This window comes from Seriola aureovittata, chromosome 10 (genome assembly GCF_021018895.1).
Source record: "Seriola aureovittata isolate HTS-2021-v1 ecotype China chromosome 10, ASM2101889v1, whole genome shotgun sequence".
Lineage (NCBI taxonomy): Eukaryota > Metazoa > Chordata > Actinopteri > Carangiformes > Carangidae > Seriola > Seriola aureovittata.
This window is the reverse complement of record NC_079373.1, coordinates 21472282-21493610: the sequence shown is the minus strand read 5'-3', so window position 1 is coordinate 21493610 and position 21329 is coordinate 21472282. Positions and strand designations below refer to the sequence as shown.

The 21329-nt window shown below is 40.2% G+C and overlaps 1 protein-coding gene across 1 annotated transcript in view; it reads left to right on the top strand.

The window, feature by feature from the left end:
- The window catches only part of cdh13 (cadherin 13, H-cadherin (heart)), a 303246-nt gene that overhangs the window by 271886 nt on the left and 10031 nt on the right, over positions 1-21329 (top strand). Inside the window, exons 12-13 of the mRNA XM_056387676.1 lie at positions 9972-10205; positions 13895-14113. Of these exons, the coding sequence (XP_056243651.1) occupies positions 9972-10205; positions 13895-14113 (453 nt within the window). The remainder of the gene's footprint in view (positions 1-9971; positions 10206-13894; positions 14114-21329) is intronic.

Here is a 21329-nt window from a genome sequence, read left to right as displayed (position 1 = left end):
TAGTTTCAGGACACATACCGTTCTGTAAAGGAATAGTTAATCATTGTGGGAGATGCACTTATGTGCTTTTTTGCCAACAGTTAGATGAGAAGATCGTTACCACTCACATACCTGTCCATTAAATATAAGACAACAGCCAGCAGCTGCTTAGCTTAGCGTAGCATAAGGACTGTAAACAGGGGAAAAGAGCTTGAAGGTAACAAAACTGAAGGTAACAAAATCCACCTACCTGACGGTGCTGGTCGACCAAGAAATAGAAACCCAGACTTTTCCTTTAGCACCACCTGCAGGTCAAAGTTTTCAATAATCCTGTAAAATATCTCAACATCTACTACTTGAATTGCCATGAAATTGTATAGACATTCGTGGTTCCCAGATAATGAATCACAGTGACTTTGGTAATCCCAAACTTCTCATCTAACACCGCCATGAGATCACTTTGGTAATGCTCTTTTTCTCTTGCACAATCACAAAGTCAAAATCTTAATCAATACCTTAATTTATGGCCAAATACCTGCAAAACTAATCCCATCAGTCTCATGGTGTACTTGTACATGGTAACACCATCATATTAATGTTGCCATTTTGAGCATGTTGGTGATGACATTGAACTCAAAGCACCTCTGTGCCTATAACTGCATCTTCACAGAGCTGTTAGGATGGGTGTAGTCTCTAATTTAAGACTGCTTAAGCTAGCAGGAAGAGTCAGGTAACCTTTCAACTTGTTTGGGGAATTTCTTTCTTAAGAATGTAGTCCCACTGTATGGATTAATTGACTGAGATCAATCACAGTGCAAGCTAGACTACCTCCAAACATGATTGATAAATGACATGATACATATGTAGATCCATTTACACACTGGTTTGACTGATATGCTAACATTTAATAAATGTTACTATATGAACAATGTAGTATGTGCAAATACAAACTCCAAACCATCAAAAGTTACCAGGGCTGTTAAAGATGACTGACAGTGGGTCATGCATGAGATGGAAATTCAGAGGAAATATCTTATCTCTGTCTCGTTTCTCACATCTTTTTCGTGCATCTTCAGTGGTTGGGACAAAGATGCAAGTGATGGAAACGTGGGTGCAGTTATCGGCATTGGGATGTAGTAAGTGTCACTTGACATTGCAGGAAAAGCACAGGTGTTCCGGCTCTTTTCTATTCAAGTATCACAGTAAATCATGAGAGTGAGCCAGCATATACAATGCCAGGACCCTGAAACTGCAGCAAGTAAATGGAATTCAGCCATCATTCATTTTATCATTTGCAACCTGTGATTTTCCTACTGTGACATGTTAAAACGTCTTCACTGAATACACACAATGTGGAGGAGAACTGAGGGAAAGAGGCCTTTGTTAGGGGAATGAGATTCAGGTATGCAGGTAGGGGGTGAACAGGCACCTGTATAGGGGCTTTAACTATTTTTGAGTGTGTAACTTGGCTCGCTGCTGTTTGTACAGTTGATATAAGGCGTTGTACAATAAAAGTTAAACAGGTAAACTGTTTAAAAGAATTTTTCAGATTTTATCATTTCAGATTGGCCCTGTAGGCCAGAGATCCTGCTTAAGTGCTGTGAATTGTGTGAGTTTAACAAACTTGCTAATTAAAGTTGTTTCACTTGGATGCGTCACAACACTTTTTTCATTTTGATCCGGCAGCTTATCGCAGTAAAAATCCTTCAGCAGAGTTTTTCTGGGAAGAGACCAAAATAAGAAATCTCCTAAGGAAGGCAATTTTAGTGTTTAATTAGCACAAAAAGAGCTTGCAGTGTAAGCCTACTTAAAGCTGTATCAATACCCTCATTCTCAAATCACTTGGTATAATAACCAGCAACTGATAACCCAAACTCTATTCTGAAAGTAATTTGCCAGACTAGCAGCGATGCACCTGTCCCCTGCATCGTTCCTCTCCCCAAAGTCATCTCTCTTAATGACTTGTGCCTATTGTAATTGGCTCTGGTTGGTTTCATTTACAGTTCTGATCAGCCAATCAGATTAGCAGGGTGTTATGCGATAGTTTTTGCCGAAAGCCCTGAGGAGACTGATGAGTGATGGGACAGAATGAAGTGGTTTATCTGAAGGGACTTTTAACAAGGTCTTTGACTTATGCAGTGGCAAGATGGATAGTGAGAAACTGGAAAATTTAAAACCAAATAGGGTAGCGTATCATTCACACATTAGTAGCTTCTCTCTCTATGAAATACACTGACCAGAGGAAAGCGGAATGGCAAATTAATCGTTTTTAATTTTACATTTTCACTTAAATCAATTCACAGTCAAGCGAGCACGAGGGAGTTTCTCTCTGAATTAAGGCAGGGTAACTTCACTATTTGCATAATGTTGAATGTGTCATTCTTAAGTATTTGGGGGGTTAACTGAAAGAGGGAAAAAAAACCCAGTCTAAAGAGATATCTGACACACATTTTAATACACATCTTAATAAGGTTAATCAATATTTGAGCAAGATTCACTCTGCAAAAACTACACTCCAGTAGCTGTCATGTCACAAAACATGCGCTTTTCGTTTTTCTTTTGTTCATTCTTCATTTCTCATCCCGTTTTTTTTTTTTGTTTCTTTTTTATTATTTTTATTATTTACTATTTTTGAACCTGTTTCAAGGGCTTTGTTCCTGGGTGCGTGGTGTCTTACTATGTGTAGCTTCATATTCTCTGTTTGTGATTTGTCCTCTGGCTGTATTTGGTGTAGTTGGTCTGCACTGGCTATGGAAACACCTTTTCTAACCGAGGACAATACAGCACAACATCGTTCAGCACACCGCAAAAAGAAAGAGAAGTATTGCAGTGTGATCAGATACAGGCCTCAACATGCATGTACCCATTGTGCGTGAATGTGTTTGGAGTCGTGTAGCTTTTACAAGAGTGGACAACAGTGGAATGTGTTAGAGGATATGAAGAGAAATGGGAGAATGCAGCAGTGCATGTGTGTATAAGGTTCAGTATTGTGCTGGTGGTAGTAATAGGTAAGTTTTTTTTCTGTTTTGCTGGGCATAGTAAAGTGACAGGAAAAGGATTTAACTACATTTAGGTAGAATTTTATACCAAGGCAGACACTTCATATAATCATAAAATTTCCAAAATCGCTTCAGTTCAAAGCTCCTCTGCTCCTGCGCTCACCTCCTCCCTTTCTCATTTTATATTTTGACTTCATTTATCTTTTTTCATTCTCCTCTATTACCTTGCTGTAGTCCACCTGTGAATTAGTCTTCCTGACTGTTTAGCTGCAGCATAATGTATTGTGACATTTTCCAGTGAGCCATTCCTCACATGCGAGCCCTGCTGCTGGCTTCCTCTGGTCCCTGCTTGTTGTTATTTCATTTCCTTCATCATCTGCTTTTATGTGGCCGAGGAAAATAATCATAGTAATAACAATGCTGAATATTCTTAGACAAGGGCATCATCCACTGGTTGTTTGTACCTAAGCTGTCCTGGCATTTAATGGTTATTCTAATGAGAAAAAGAAATGTAGCCTGATAAGAATAGTCATTTTTCAGCTTTGTCCTTGGTGACAAACTCTACAAGTGGGCTTTATTTTAATCCTGTGTATTCAATTGTGACTGGTGCACTTGCCAGACTTATTTCACAGTAAGAGAAACTTATCAAATCTATGACTTTGCCAAAAATGAAAATGGAACTGGCTGTACTTTTTCCCGCTTTGAATTTGTTGTGCTTCTTGCCCTTACCTCCTCTCATAAAACTTCACATCTACAACACATTTCCCCCCAAAGAGGAGAGACCAAGTGCAAACAGATCATGGATTTTATACTCACCATACCATGCAGGGGCAGAAATTGGTACATTTCAAACCGCTGCTAGTCACAACTCTGTCTTTCATTCCTTTTCTGCAATAGCGGCAAGAGAAAGTCAGACAACAGAGAGAAAATATAAAGTGATAACAACGGAAAGTGACAGTCAAACAGAAAGAAAGCATTAGCCTAGAGCCAAAGTGTTGGGAGGAAAAGAGTGTTTGGCTGGGTAGACAGAGAGATATGAAGGGAAAGCAGTCAAGAGAGAGAGAGCGAGAGAGAGAGAGAGAGTGTGTCCTGCTTTTAGCCTGTAGCTGTGGATTAGCCCTGACGGCCCCAGGAGTCAATCAGTCTGCTTGCTCCTCTCATCTCTGGGCACACAGGAGAATAACAGGGCTGTCTAACTGCTAGCCAGGGGCAGGTGGAGGTGTCAGGAGTAGTGGTGACCGATGGAGATGGAGCAGGAGGGCAAAGCCTAAAGGAAGAGGTTGGAGGTGATGAATTAGCCTTGTAGAATTTCCACAACTTATGATGACTTGAAAATACTGGTCAAATATTTCAATAATACAAGTGCAAAATATCTGTGTATATGTGTTCACAGATTTCTCTGGAATTATACCCACTTTCACATATTATTATACTGAATCAATTAACTGACACAACCTAGAATAATTTCATATCAGTAATGTTTTTAATTTGTCATTATTTTGTGTGTGTGTGTGTGTGTGTGTGTGTGTGTGTGTGTGTGCGCGTGTGCGCGTGTGTGTGTGTGTGCGCGCTTCTGTTTCCCAGCAGACATTATGCAAATTGCTATTCAAAACGTAAATATCTGTATATCCTGTGATTCTGTAACAGCTTCTGTTCTTCCACTTATTTCTGACCTCAAAATGTGATCACATTTTAATTAAAAACTGCTATGGCTTTGCTTCCAGTAGCCAGGAAAGTGGTCTATTGAAATGTTTCACAAAAAAAGAAAAAAAGTATATATATTTTTTTGTGGATCATGACTAATCAGCATTAAGTATCAAATACACAACTCTTGTCAAAACACTAGATACAAATATTTGTCTTATGATATGTCCTCATCACCATCTAAAGCTTTTATTGGTTAAATAACATTACATTGTTGTTGGAATTATATTATATTTTATGCCTTCACTTCAGCACAGTTCAGTCAGCCTTGAAGGAACATTCTCATTGGGACATTGTTTCCCACAAGTTCGAGCTATTCTCCGAACAGAAACTTAAAATTAAGGCATACGGGTAGTTGGAGGATGAGGTTGGGACCACAAGAGGTTTACAGAAATTGTTTACAAATGAGTACTGTTCAGAGTACAGTTTACCAAAGCAAAACATTGTGTAATGTGCAGTATGCCCTCTTAAATAGGACATCTTTTTGCAAAGGGTGCGTTAGATATACTGTAGATGTTTCACTGAGTAGAGTTTGTCATGTGCGAGTGTCTGTCTGAACTGGCTCGCAGGCTTTGTTCCTTTTAATACTAAAGAGAGACTTTGAGACAATTAAACCTAATCTCACTCGTTAATTAGTGTAATTCCTGCTCTGAAAACAATTTATCAGAATCATTCCCCACTTGTGTAAAGTAAATTTTACTTTTGCACTGTTAATTTTACAGTGAAAATAATACATCATTAATTATATTATTTGTACAAAAAAACACTTTTCACTTGAACAGAAGTTTCGTAGCTTATGCAAGTTTGAGAACTTTCTGACTTCACCGCTGTTACCTTAAATAAATAAAGCAGAGCAGCCTGTAAGAGAAAGAAAAATAGAAAACTGCTGAGCGGGGATTTCCATCTACATTTATGTCATGGTAACCTATTAGCAAGATGCAAAATGTCAGAGCCTCACAAGTGATTGGATTACTTTGATTTTGACAAAATGTAATTTACTTACAGGTACATTGATATTAAGTTTTACGAAACATTGCCTGGCCCAGGGTCAGGCACTGCTGAAGAGTGATGTAGTAAAGATAAGGAGGCATGGATTGTCTCTTCTAATATATACACAATATATGGGTGTAGCGCTGCAAATTCAGAGCCATGTTAACAGTGTGAGTTTAGGGATGTCAGTGTTGGTCTGTTGATCTGTCAGTATTTCAACATCTATTGTATGGATTACTATTACTATTTTTTTCACAGACATTTGTTTTCCCAGAGGATGATTCCTACTGACTTTGGTGATCCTGTAACCTTTCCTCTAGAGCATGACATTTTTGTACTTTAGTGAAATCACTCCGTGATTTGTATCAACTTCGATGATCCCTCAACTAGGACCATCATGGGATCCTTACTGCAACAGCCTCCCTGCCTTTCCTGTCTATCTCCACTATCGCTATTAAAAATTACCAGAAAAATTAATAGTGGGAATTAATGGTAAATATTATGCCAACTAACTCATTCCTTCAAGTCTCTGATAACTCATAAGAAACTAGTTGGATAAACTAATCTTCAATCATGGCCAAACAATAACACAGAACCATTAGAGAGTTGAATAATAACAGGTTAATAGACATACAATTTTAATCAGAGGAAATATGGGCACAGACCTGGAACAGCGTAGTACTAAACTCCCATAATCACTCGTCATTTGCTGTGGCTGTTGTTTGATTAATATACACCCACTAAGCTCACCATTAAGACTGACAATTTGCATCTGGAACGTGGCAATTGCGTTCAATTGAAAATAATAAGTCACTCTGAACACAGTTCTTATCTGAGTTACTAGAGGAAGAGAGTGATGCCTTAAATGACACACAAACACAACACTGCAGGATAACACACACAGCTCCTGAGAGGCAGTGAGCATAGAGCTTTGTTCTCATTTTAACGTCTGCATCGGCAAATCTGTGCCCTGTGTTCTTTAGGCTCAGAATTTTGCATTGACATTGTTTTTTGTGATAAAATGTAAATGGAGATTGAAGCCTCTGTTAATTAGACAGGAAGTCCCCGTTACCAGCCGAAACAGTCCGACAGCTTGATGTGGCAATGAAAACATTTTTGACACGAGAGGACAGTCTTTTGCACTTGAAGGTTTCATCACCCTGAAAATTATCATTTGCTTTTGGCATCGCAGCACATCCTGCCTTGTCTTCCTTTAGTATCATCTACTTTACTTTTTTATGGTCTTTTTAGTGCCTAACATGCAGACGTGGGTAGACACGCTTCCATAAATTGCCGTCTCCTTTAGTAACTTGCAATGTGTTTAATCAGAACTTTTGTGACAAAGCGGTGTGAAGCAGAGGCCAGCAGACAAGCTCAATTGATGCCGAGGCAGGCTGATGATGACACAGGCATGATGCAACGGGATGAGGAGGAGTAGGACAGGAGAGGAGCAGAGAAATGTAGTGATTAGATGTGGGGAGTATTCATTTAGGAAGACAAACAGCTTCATTTAAAGCTGGACAAGCACAGAGACGACCTCTCCCACTCTCAAATGAGTTAGAATTTGCATCTTCTCACTGACGGGGGTTCCAATCCTCATCCTCACTTTCTTAGTCTCACATTTAGAGTGATAATAGATTATCCAGGGTCTCGCCTGAAGAGCCACTGATTTGCTTGCGTGCACATTTTCTTTCTGCTTCGGCCAAATTCTTCTGTGCTCTTAATCTGCCGCTGATCTTCACAGCTGTACTTATCTACAGTATATGAGGCTGTCCGCTCTTCTTTTTCTGGCATTTCTGCCTTTATTTTAGACCACAGTGGAGTGCGAGGGGGTGATATGCAGCAAAGGGCCTAGGCCACTGTGATAAGGCCGTTTAACCAGGTGAGCTGTGGGTGCACCTCGTGTAGCTGCATATAGAAACAGCCGAGTGCAGAGATAGCAGTCATTTTACGATTATTACACAGCAGAAATGCCAAACTCGCTACCATTACATTTGATTTCTCCCTATCGCTCACTACCACAATCTGCTGATGGTTTCACAGATGAGTATAAAATTAAAGTTTTGAGCTTGGAAAAAAGCAAACGGATCATGATGATTATCTGCTAAACATTCTCAGAGGCTGTAGATATTTGTGTTCTGTGTGGGTGTGGGGAGGTGTCTGTATTGGTGAATATGAAGTTGGCTCACTGCCATTATCCCAGAGGATCAGCACCTACGCACTAATTTTAAGGTTTCCACTACACTTGACATACAGTACACACATGCGTTTACACAGATAGTAAATATTTACCACTTGGATACTTGCCTGAATTGCTGGAGGGATTTAACAGCCTGGGCAAAACTGTTGTGTTTGACATTTTGTATTTATTAGCTAGGGATATTTTTCAAGGTAAGCATGTATACAGAGTGAGGACTGTATGTGGCTGCTTCAGTGCATGTTTAAACCCTTACAATAGGTATATGACATCTAAATCAAAGTAATAATGCTAACCCGAAACTTGTGCTTTGTACATTTTGTGTCAGTGTGTAACGCAAACTATCAAAAGATCACATGCATGAGCATTACTCAATATATATCAAGTCTGGAGAGTGGTGTCCTGTCTTCCTTCTTGTTTTCTTTTTCTACAAACCTTTAAAGAATGAAAAAACTGTAAAAAAGCTTCTACGACCAAAAGGAAGTCAATCATGGAAACTATCAGAGCGTATGCTAAATATTTCCCAAGATATTCATCAAACTCATTGCTTCTTCTTTCCTTCTACTCTTTTCTTTTGCAACATTCAAAGGGAAAATATACAGTTTAAAATTACAACATATGTATGCTAAGCAATAGGTTTATATTAGAATGAAGTATTCTTATCACTAACCAGCTCTAACATATTTAAGACCCATTTTAGAGTCTTGTGTCAAAAAAAAAGTTAGTCAGAACATTTTTTAAAAATCAGCCAGAGACAGCTACTTCTACCAATGCATGGAGCTAATTAGCTCACTTAGCTAATTAGCTACAGTTGATACAATCTAACTGTGGCAGTTTTTACCTCATTTCAAGTTCTAATGTTTGTCCTTCTGAAATCAAGGACCCACTGTTTGAAAAATTACTACAAATTTTTGTGTTTAAATCTGCTACCATTATCACTGTAAACTGCGTACATGCAGTTATAGATTGGAAAAGTCTATAGTGTTCCGCTATATCTGTTTGAAATTAAAATCAGGTTTTGTAGATCATGACCAATCTTGCCTATTATGAAACTGGAATAGATTTACCTCACCTAAGTCACGTGTCATATTTTAACATCCAAGTCCTTTTGCTCCATTAGTTAGTTTTTATATGTTTGTCCTAAAAAGTTAACTTTCACGTAATCAGCATTTCACGGCAGGAACATTTACTGCTCAGTGTGTGCAGCTTCCTCTAACAGCACTGTAAAAACCTAGACTGGATTTCATTCCAGCATCACTTGACATTTATTGCACATACTGTATATCTTGACTTGCTGCCCCCCCCCCCCCCCCCACACACACACACACACACACACACACAAACACACACACACACACACACACACACACACACACACACACACACACACACACCCTAAATTGTCTGCAAATATTTTTTTCCTTGAAAAGGTGGAGGAGACCCATTTTCCAATTACAGATCTTGTCTTTAGGTGTTAATTGCTGACTGACCTCTGGAGCTGTTGTGGATGCCATGTGGGTTTTTTAATAACCTCTAATCGCGGTGAAACAGAGAGCAGTAATAGAGAAGAGTCAAGCTGCTTTTTAACCCAGCATCCTCCAATAAGGTGTAATCTCATACAAACACAGAAGCCGGCCGTGTGCCAAGTCAAAATGCTCTTTTGCAAACATGAGTCACTGTGATTCATTTTCTTCTGGCATTGAAATGACACACGAAACAAAACACGGTTTTGTTTTGTTTGGGTTGAATTAGGTCAAATTAGGAGAAAAGAGCAGGATGGATTTTATTAAGTTCATTAGCATCTTGGTTTGTAAAAGGGATCCGGTTTTAGATTTCACCTGGGAACATTTGCAGAATGAAAAACATTTAGAGGAGAATTGACTTTAAGTAATCATGAGTACACCATGTTTTATTGCAGCCATATTGTATGATTGGTCTTTTCACATCAACCTAGATCATTATTGTTCACATTCTCCACAGAATGACGAGCATCCAGGCCAACAGTCGAGGTCTTAAGTGTGCCAAATGAATCAATAAAGACCTTTGCCCTTTCTATCTATATCCTCATATGTGCTGAACTTCTGTGTTTTGTGTGTCTCCAGGCAACCCTCCAGCCACAGGTACTGGCACATTGGTCATCCACCTTGAAGACTACAATGACAACGCCCCCTATGTTGTCCCATCGGTAGCACGAGTATGTGAAGATGCCCATGATATGAACGTGGCCATAGTTGGGGGACGGGACAAGGACCTCCCACCTAACGGCGCACCCTTTAAGATAGAACTGGGAAAACAGCCCGGCATTGACAAAACATGGAAAGTTACCAGAGTCAACTGTGAGTATTTAATTTTCAAAAAAGATTTGTATGCTTTCATGCTCATATGAGCATTTTTAGATAAAATTAAGTTTAATAACAGGAAATGTTTCATCTATTTAAAAACATGAGGCCTTTCAGCCATCAATAAATCTTTCATACAAGAGGCAAAACCTTAAGACCGCACCACAAAACAGGTTTTATGGAACTGAATGTGAGTCACTTCTTTGCTGTTATTATACCCTCACTATTTTTGTTTTCACCAAGAGCTTTAGCCTGTACTCACAGAGTTGCCAAAAAGCACCCAGGGGAGTGTAGGAATAAACATAAATGAAGAAAAAAAAGATGTGAGAGGGGTGAGAGAAAGCTGCCAAAGCACAAAAGTAATTTTACTTGCAAAAATGTTTAAGGGTTAGTACACCTGAATACATTTTTATTTCCTGTTACAAATGCTGAATATAGAGCAGAGCAGTCTTAACTGCAGATGCTCATATGGATCACGGGATGATGATGATCAGATGAGGACACAGAGTGAAATGACACAGGAAGGGAAGGGGGGAAGGAGGCAAGAGAATAGACAGACAACCAAGACATTGATTCGGGGTTGCATGACCAACAGCGGTGTCTGTGTGTGTTTGAGTGACAGAGCAGAGCTAAAACCTGCCCAGAGGTATTTGCTGTGACTGACAGCGGGAGAGGGAGGTACAGACACTCCTCAATCACCACTGCTGGAAAAGACAGATAGGGCCAGCAGAGAAAGAGCGCGTTCCAACTGAGATGAACTGCCGCTGTGCTTGTCTCAGCTGTGTGTGCATGAGTCTGTTTACGGCTGTGTGTGTAGAACCAGGAGAGCAGGTTGTTATACCTCGGCAGTATATCTCTTTATAATAATAATAACAGTTTTGCATGGACTCATGTCCAACAATTGATTTCAGGTCTCTTGTTCAATAATTGGTTCTTTGGACACAAGCAGATACAATTAACAGCATGCTATTCAATTGTTTGTTTGTTTTTTTCAGACAAATCTCACTTTCAATGGCAGGCTTATTCATAGGCATTCACACGCACCCTTAAATTTTGAATCTATACGTCAGGCATCACCAAATGGCGGACCGCGGTCCGGGCACGGACCCAGTGACGGTTCTGCCCGGACCCGTGAAAATTATATTATAATTATAATATTAGGCCTAATAAAAAGATAAATCATTCGTGCATGGGCAGCTAATTTAGTTAATACGACAGAAACGTCATCAATAGCCAAGCCAATCAAATAGATTGTTTACCTTTCAGCACCAGAGAATAGAGAGAGGGGGGGGGGGGGGGGGGGGGGGGGGGGAGTGAAAATGGCTTGCTCAAAAATGAGAAAAGTAGACAGTGAAAACCGAACTTTTAAAGATGAATGGACGGACCAATACATGTTCGTCCTGCCTGCAGCCACTTCTAAACCTGTGTGTCTCACATGCTGTGAAACTGTGGCGTTAATAAAAAGTTGCAACGTTGAGCGTCACTATGAGACCAAACACGGATCGTTTGATGAAACATACCCGCAGAAGTCCGCAGTGAGTCTACCCGTGTCCTCACACACGCATTTACAGGCCAGCAACGTGCAGATGAGTGTTCACTTAAGATTGCGTGGATTTTGGCGCAACACAAGAAACATTCAGCGATGGGACAGTAGTGAAGGAGTGCTTAAATGCGGCTGCAGAGACTTTACTTGACAGTAAACAAAAAAACGACATGTGTGAAAAAATCAAGCAAATCCCATTGTCAGCTTCAACGACAACCAGAAAATCCCAACTATTAGCAGAGGATGTACTGGCACAGCTTGATGCAGCTGTTCAAAACGCAGTATGCATATCCTTAGCCATTGATGAGTCCACAGATGTAACAGATAATGTCCAGCTTTTGGTGAATGTGAGATTTCTTCACAAAGAGAAGAGATGTGTGAGGACCTGTTGGGTTTAATGCCACTAGTTAACACATGGTTAAAATAGGGGGTGGGCAGCTCAAAGGTCTTTTGTTTAGAAGAAAAAGAAGAAATTCAGTTACTTGAAATGTAGTAAAGACAACTACAGTAATGTTTTCCATTCAAGTGCCATACAAGTTCAGACTTATCGGTATGTTTAAAGTATATAACACTTCAAATTTGACAATAAATGACAGAAAAGTACGTATGTTGTTTTTTGTTTACATCAGGGTGCACTATTTCGAGTGACAATATAAGATTCGGACCTTTGCTGGGAGGACATTTTTGTAACTGGACCTCTTTGAATTTTAATTGAATACCCCTGCTATACGTGAATCATTCCAAGTGAGTTTTAACATACAGATGGGTGACAAATTAAAGTAAAAATTCAAATAAATTAGGGAAGAAACATTATGGATTATGTTGATACAGAATCTGAAAGTAAATCAAGCTGCAGATACTAAAAACATGAATTATAAACCTCCACTTGTCATTAGTAGCAATGTAAAAGAATTTTAAGCTGAGCGATTTGATGCTTCTTACCCAAATTCACATTGGGAGTAGTGTTCAAAGTCTCTGGATTTATGTATACAGGCTTGTACTTTTGACTCTCTATCAAAGAACCAGATATTTTCTAGTCTCATCTTTAGTATTCAGCTGGGAGAGTTTCATGGCCATCCAAGCACTGCAAGTACCCCAACTACCAGTCCCCTAACATCATCTATGGAAAAATGAATGAGACTTTACTTACGCAACCCTGAGCGAAACATTGCAATTCTGTGGCCCTTACAGTCACCAGATCTCAACCCAAATGAACACCTATGGGAGATTTGGGAGTGTTGAACACCACCACCTCCACCATCATCAAAACACCAAAAGAGGGAAGAATTGTGGTAATCCGTCCAATAGAATAAAGAAACTTGGAATCAATGTCAGCGAGCCCTGAAGCTGTTCTGACATCGTGTGTTGGAGTAACCTTACTAAAATACTTAAATTGAATTAAATTTAAATTTCAAAATGCATGTGGCTGAAGTGTAAAGTGTTATACTTTCACACTATTGAATGATCAGGACATATTCGTTTGGAACACATTCACACATTTATTCAGAAGAGAATCTGTCAGATTGTGCTGAGGTTCGTTGATATGTCACACTTATCAGGGTTTGAAGAAACTTTGAGAAACTCTGCATCTCACATTGCATTCCTGCATTTTCCAAACACACTGATGAGCCAGTGAGGTGGGGGTGATTTGTTCAAAGAGGGGCCTCTGCATTTATTAAATGTTTACTGTTGCTTACTGTTGCCTTGTGACATTGTTTTGAGCAAACTGTTGGACAATATACATTTTGTAATTGAATACAAAACTGAAAGTCACCTAACCTAGAGGTAACAGCCCCGGCAGACAGGTGGAATGTGCAGCTTTGCATTTTGTGACACATTTTAGCATGAAGTGAACTGGCTCGAGTATTTTCTCTTGTGTCTCTTAAGGGTTTTTAAAATGTGATGCAACAAAATGTAACAATCTTATGCAACTTAAGAGGTGCCAATTTCTGTCGCTTCAGTTCTCAGGGATGGCTTTGTACCCAGTTACTTGAGGCATCTAAGTTTTGTGTTATAATTCACATATTTAGTTCTGCTTTGCAAAGTAGGCAGCTGTTAATGCTGGACAGTAGTTGCAGGATGGGGGATGACTGTCCGTCCACTCCATTAAACCACCCTTTTTCTTTTTGTGTGTCTCCCATAGCCACACACTCCCAAATCATGCTTTTGCACAGTCTGAAGAAAGCCAACTACCAGCTTCCGTTGCTCATCACCGACTCAGGGGTGCCCCCTTTGTTCAACAACACAGAGGTCAAAGTTCAGGTGTGTGTCTGTAAGAAGAATAAGATGCACTGCAGCTCTGCCCACTCTCATCGCGCCAGCCTTCTCGTGCTGCTTGCGACTCTCCTGCTCGCCCTGCTCTGTAAGTACCATCATACCCACAACACACAACAACAGAGATGATGGTTTATTATGCTGGTGTCATTGTTAAAATGGGGGTTAATAGTTAAGTAATGTAGTATGTTGCTTTCTATTTGAGAAATCAATAAAGATAAAATGTCTAATTGTACTGACTTTTAGGATAATTTTATTTTAAAGGGAAGCAATTGACTGTACGCATTGAATAGTAAATAGTCATATGGGTATACGAGTGTCTTTGTGTGCACACTGTTTTCAAACCTTGCATTCATCCCTTGCACTTGCAAAAGTAAGTCTTTTGCATTTCACGTTTCTATATTTTTCCGCCGACATGCCTACAGCACTCCCCAGGAAGCCAAACTTGAATTTACTCTGAATATCTCATTTAAGCCATTAGCAATAGCATGAATAATTCAGTCTCCTCCATTCACAACACAAATGTAAAGGGGGGACGTCCAGCAGCTAGTTTGGTGAGAAGAAAAATCATTTGCAACTTTAAGGTCCCCAGATCCTGTTTGCCTGTCTGGGCTTGTTCTCAATAGTTTGTAGTCAGACTTGCTGTACGCCAGAGGTGGGGTGCAGTGGTAGGGATGGAGAGAGCATCAGTGAAGAGGAGGAGGAGAGTAGCGTGAGGAATAAGGGGGAAAGGAAAGGAAAAGGCAAGTAAAGGAACAGTACAATCTGATTTTAGGCTTTAAATCTTAGGATTTTAGGATTTAAAAGATGATGTAGTTGATTGATTTCATCCTTTTTTCTTCTAATATGAGTTTGACTGTGAAATGTTAAACTAATCATCAGAAAAATCACAGTCATGTCTCTTTCCAGCTGTCTTTCTTCTCTTTTCTTTGTCTTGTTCTATTGATTATAAAATCTCTTTTCTCGCTCTCGCTCACGTCCCATTGATTCCTCCCACTTGCATATTTTGACCACTTCCTGTGTTTCATCCATCAGCTCTCTCCGCCACTGTTTTTCCTTCCCCATATGACTTCTCTTGCTCTTTTGCCTTCTCTCTACTTAGCAACCAGACGCACTCCCCTTATAATCCTTTGCTTACAGGCAGAATCTCTGCGCCTCATCTTCTTATTCATTTTCTCTGTATCTGTGAATCACAGCATCGAGCATGACCCATTGATCTTCCTCTGAGTATGGATCAATCTGTATATTGATGCATATCTTTTCTCCAAGTGCATTCATGGCAGATGACTGTGCTGTGTATGGAAAGGTACACAGTTGTTTGAAGTTGCGCCTTAAAGAACTCATCATCATTTCGTTCTCTCATGATGCAGTTAGAGCACTTAGTTACCTGCAACTTCTGTTAAAACTCATGATTCACAGGACACAACGTATTAAATTAAACTGACAATGCGTAGCAAGCAGCAGCATAAGAATACCGCACTCCAGTGCTGATAGACCATTAGTCGCGGTTTCACTGCAACACACTAATCATGAGCGTAAGCTGATGCTGTGTCAGCGTTTGCGGGCGAGCAGCCACCTCTCAGAAAGTATTATGGCAGCGAGCCTCAGAGTATCCCAGCTGGAACAGTCAGTTAGATTTTCACACTCTCCTTTTCAGAAATATTTGGTTATCTGCGGTTGCCATGGTAGAAGCCGGAGTGTCTGAACTAGAAAGCATGATAATTGGTTGACATGCCAAGATGACATTAGGAGAGTTTTCTCCACAGATGTCCTTTTACTCTGAACGACGGTAGCATTCATTACTCTACTGTAAATGGTGCAGTGATAGACAAGGGCATTCATTAACCAAATAGCTGCTCCAGATGACAGATTCTTGGTTCTTGGGTTGCCTGGTCCTGCACCCGAGTACATGTCCATTCATCAGGACTGAAGGATGCTTGTGTAGTCAGAACACACGTAACGGTGAGCAGTTTTACCCTGGAGCTAGAAGTTGGAGATTACAGACAGAGTGTGTGTGTGTGTGTGTGTGTGTGTGTGTGTGTGTGTGTGTGTGTGTGTGTGTGTGTGTGTGTGTGTGTGTGTGTGTGTCTGTGTGTGTGTCTGTGTGTGTCTGTGTGTGTCTGTGTGTGTGTGTGTGTGTGTGTGTGTGTGTGTGTGTGTGTCTGTGTGTGTGTGTGTGTGTGTGTCTGTGTGTGTGTGTGCGGGCGGGCGGGCGCGTGTCCATTTGGGAATCTCAGACAGTATTACAGCTGGGCAACAGAGGTTCCACCGATTCAGATGCAGAACATCTCTACACACACAAACACACACACACGAGCGCCCAGAGAGACGACTCCTGCTCGAGCTCATCATAGAGACCTGTGCTGGAGGACAGATAGAGCGGACTGATCACTGCAGTGTATGGTCAGATAGTCTGACAGAGAGGCAGAGACGATCCTGTTTCAATTCCCTTATCTCCAAGCTGAACTCTGACCCTGCAGGAGAACGATGATGGGAAGAAAAATGTAAAGAGCCTGCGGAAAGGATGTGAAAAGGAGACGAGAATAAAGGTGTGAAGATTAAACTCTTCTGTTTTGTTCTGTTTTTGCCCACTGGGTTACAGGCGTACAGTGTGCAAGGCCACACAGCGGTACAGCAGCTTTCCTAATTTCTCTGGCTCCTTGCTTCTGTATCTTTTTCTTTCTGCCCCCTAGTTCAGCTCCCTTTCTCTCTTAGTCTCCAACTGTCTCATGACCCATGGCGCCCATAAAATTTATATTTTGTTCACCATATTATCATCATCATGGCTGCAAATATACTGAGCTTTTTTAGATGGCATTTTTCAGCATCGCAGCTGCAGTAGTTGCTGGAAATTTCTCACTCAGAAAGCTGCCTGTCTTTATAGAGGTGTGCGCGAGAGGTATATCCTCCATTGTATCCAACAGTAGGGTATAATATTCATCTAATATCTCTGTGACCACCATGTCCCACCTTGTCCTCTTATACGACTATTACTGACACTGTCAAATTTGTCAGGTTGTTTCTTTGTCTGATGATTTCCAACTGCAGGAGTCGGAGCTCTGCTGTGTGAAAGTCCTGCTCACAAACACTTATATTACTGTATATGCTGTATGTAATGACAGAATTCCATGAACGCTCACCTTCTCACAAACAGGTAGCATGAACAGAGTTTAGTAAATCCAACTAGGAACACTCGTATGAGCAGAAGAAAGTAAGATAGTGTTCAGGCAATCCTGTGATCCAAACTTGCCTTGAGGCTCCAGGTATGATGTGTGCAGTTAGACACGCTCCGAAATGCAGTCCGACCAAGAAAAACAAGAGGATCTGAAGGGATTTAGGACAAGATTATGAAAATATTCATACATGAGCATCATTGACCTTTTCAATATTTAACCAAAAGCTTCCTTAGCCTTCACCAAGCTGTCTAGTGGCATCAACTAATGGTTCCAAAAGTAGGTACTGTGGGCCCAAGGGTGCCTTAAGGTTGAGCTAAAGGTGCCACAAGATTAATCGATTTCTATTTTTTACTCTACATTTTCAAACATTTTAAAATAGATAGAATCAAAGAAATAAACATGCCCATTATATTTTAAACCCTGTAAAATATGCTGCTATGCTGCATCTAAAATTACGAATATGACCAGTTGTCATAGTAGCATAGCACGCCTCTCTGTGACTTTGTGTGCAAGTTTTCCAGGTGCACAGCAGTTTTAAATGGTGACTGTCAGAGCATCCATCGGAAAGAGTTGTCATTGTAAATGGATATAAAAACAAATGCTGTTACCTTTAAACTTTTAATTCACCCAGAGATCAGTCCTGAGCAACCCGAAAAGAAACTGAAATCAGACTGTAATGTGAAAGTTTCTTAACGTACAGCTTTGTGTGGATAGCAGAAGCAAACTGTCACACAGTGAACTGCTTCATCTGCAGGGAAAAGCTGTCACATGTGGCGGCGGTGCCAAGTAAGCTCAAACCATGAAAAAAAAATTCACTATGAAGGGATATCATGGGTTTAAAAAGTTTGGGAAGCACTGAACATGAACGACTCAGTATTTGATCGCCTGTGTCCAGCATCAAAGTCCGTAGGATTTCTGTGCTAAATAAGGATGTCATACAAAAACAAACAAGAAATTGCCAGCGAATTTAATCCAGGCATTAATAACATTTCATTGGCAAACCAATGATTTCTGATCTTGCACAAGCCAAAATGAGTCATTATATAGTATGAATACATGATATATGAGACATGGTTGGTGCTTGTTCTCTGTGTCTGAAGTTACGCAACACAGGACAAGAACTGCTTGTAGTTGTTCTTAGCCTCCTCTGCGTAAGCACTAAACCCTCTAGAGGACACATAATCTACAATCTCTGCAGCAGTCTGTATTTTGTGAGGGTGTGTGTGTGTTTGGACTGTGGGAAATATATTTGTGTGTATTTAAGTGTTGATGTATTTGTGAGTGAAGTTTGAGAGGAGAGAGAAAATAGCTATAAACAGAAAAGGCTATCTTAACAAGTACTTCAGTATCACAAAATCACATTTTCCATAAAACTGAAGTGATTCACGTTTGTATAGTTTCTAAAAACGTAAACAAGAGAGAGAAAGGAAGATTTGTCTGTGAGTCTCCATGAATCATGAGAATTGATTAACCAAGTTGATTTTTGTCGAACAGAAAGGAAACTGGATCATCTCTCCACCAGTGACAGATTTTCTCTTGTTGTGTGCATCTAGTTGAAGCCAAAAGAATTTAAATGATGTGTGGGTTGTAAAGTCTGCTTCTTAATATGGTGAGGAACCGTGCTGCTGCTTTCACCGGCCTAAGCCAGATCACACCTTCTCATCCATAATTTTTCCACTGACTCCTTCAGCATCATTCTTCTCAGCAACACTGCCAGAACTAGACCCACATCCTCACTGGCTTTCTGTCCTAGCTCTCAGCCATATAACACTCCACTGGGGTTGCTTTTCAGACCCTTAAATAATGCATGTAACCCTGCAGGGCAGAGAGGGAGGGCGAACCTATGCTTGTGTGTGCAGAATACCAACATATACTATGTCTTCTAATGCTTACGAGACCTTTGTTTGCTGTTGAAGGATTGGCTGCTAAATCCCAGGGCTTTGCAGGGGCCTACTTTCACTCCCCTCCATTGTAAGCCTTTCTTTTGTGATCAGTGTGCCATAGACTCTCACACACATACACTACAAACATACATACACACACACACACACACACACACACACACACACACACACACACACATCCACACTCCACATACAGATTACCATAAAGTAGGGAGCAATTACAGTATTTTCCTACAGTCCTGTAGAGGGAAATGCATGCAGATAAATAAATACAAACACATACACTACACACTCAGCTCTGAGGTGTTAAATGTCCATGTAAAAGCATCCATTGTTCACCTGAGATGAGACTTGCTAATTGGGCAGACTCAGTGCAGTCAATACGTGCTCCCATAGGCTGCAGATGCAAACAAAAAGGATAGCTAATCATAAGAAGGATTCCTTATTTTGGAAGTAATTACAAGGAGGAATGCTCTACTTTACCTGGTAATACAGCTCACAGGTGGCAAGCCAACACAGATGACCACACTGCCCCCTATCAGTGCTCATGTGAACTGATGTGCTCTGTACAGTATACTCACTATCTCTCAGCAGCACCCTCACTGTTCCTCAAAATTAAATGTTCAAACTTGATGTGAGGCTGGAGGCAATAAGCCTGCCAGCATGTACAGTATGTAAATAATGTGTATTTTACACATATGTGGAGTGGACATAGAGATTAATGTAGTCGTCCACAGTGGCTATGTGTGAATTTGGTTAATGAAAGATGTGAAAATGGGTGATAAAATGAAAACATCTGGGGTAACGGATGCTGATATTTGTACCGGTATTTCTACTTCTCTCTCTCACTCTTTCTTTCAGACATACTCCGACACACACACATCCATACCAATTTCGTCTTACACTGTGCCAAATTCACCCTGCATGTGCTCAATTTAGGAAGGTCTACAAGCTCAAACCAAATGCTTAAATCTTTTCTACGCAGGATTATGAGTTTCAGCAGCAGATTTGTCTGCAGTACTGCAAAGACCTGTTTCTCCCCATTTTTCTCTGTAATTTCAGTAAGAGGAATGATAATAATGTAATTCTAAGACTAAAGGAGAGAGAGCACAAGAGAGAGAGAGGGAAGAGTAAAAGCAAAGCATTTACCATTAAACACAACAAACAACTCCCAGCCCAGATGCCACTAATTTACCTCCATTCTCCCAGGGTTTTAGTCCACACTATTCCTCCTCTCTGATCCCTCGCTTTGCTCTGACAGCCACTTTTCCTCTTCCTTCTCCAGCTCTACACTAATCCCCTCTCGGCTGGAGAGACGGGCTGTTTAGGGGCTTATTTACTCTTGTAAAAATGACTTTTTCACAGCTTCCTTTGAAGAGACCTCATGCCAGACTGAAGTGAATGATAGAAGGCTTGTGTCTGTCTTCAGATCAAGCTGGGAGGGATTTTGATCTTTGAACTGAGATACAAAATGTTTCTCTGGTTTTAAGAAACTATACACCTCTTTTAATACCCCCAAAGTCTACAGCTGCACAGTGATGAATGTTTTGAGGCCGTAACAGACTACAGTATGAGCTATTGATGAACTACATAATGACACATTACTAAGTAAACACTGGGAAATGCCTTTTATCTGATTCATGAATGTAGAATTCCATTACTGGTGCATAATTACATCATTACCTCGTGTTAATATGTAAACTGTACTTGTTACCTTTTAAAGAACCCCAAAAGTTATCATATTTGCTCTAGCAATAGATGAATTATTTGTTGATCATTAGCAAGTGAAGCTTAAAGACATCATAAATTCTTTATGAATATAAAGTTGTTGCACTAGACTGCACTCATGTTTTACTCATATATTATGAATGATGTGTTGCTACATTTGTTGCTACATCTGTTAAACAGTTGCACAGGGATATACAGGGACTTTTCAACCCCCAAATCTGAAGTTGCCAAAAGAGATAAGTCTGGAAAAAAAATAAGGTATTCGTTGCCAACGTGATGATGTTACATAAAAGTGAACAGCAATTCTTATTTCTACACTTTGATCATTATTATTTATAAATACCAGCATTTTTAGCTTTTGAATAGACCTTTTTCTCACTGCTTATATGACTATTCAAATAGAGGTGTAACTAATATTCATTGTGGCACTGTAACAATTAAATGTTGCCATTCCAGGACCTCGGAGTTGTGCATAGTGTGTCACTGTTATGTTTTA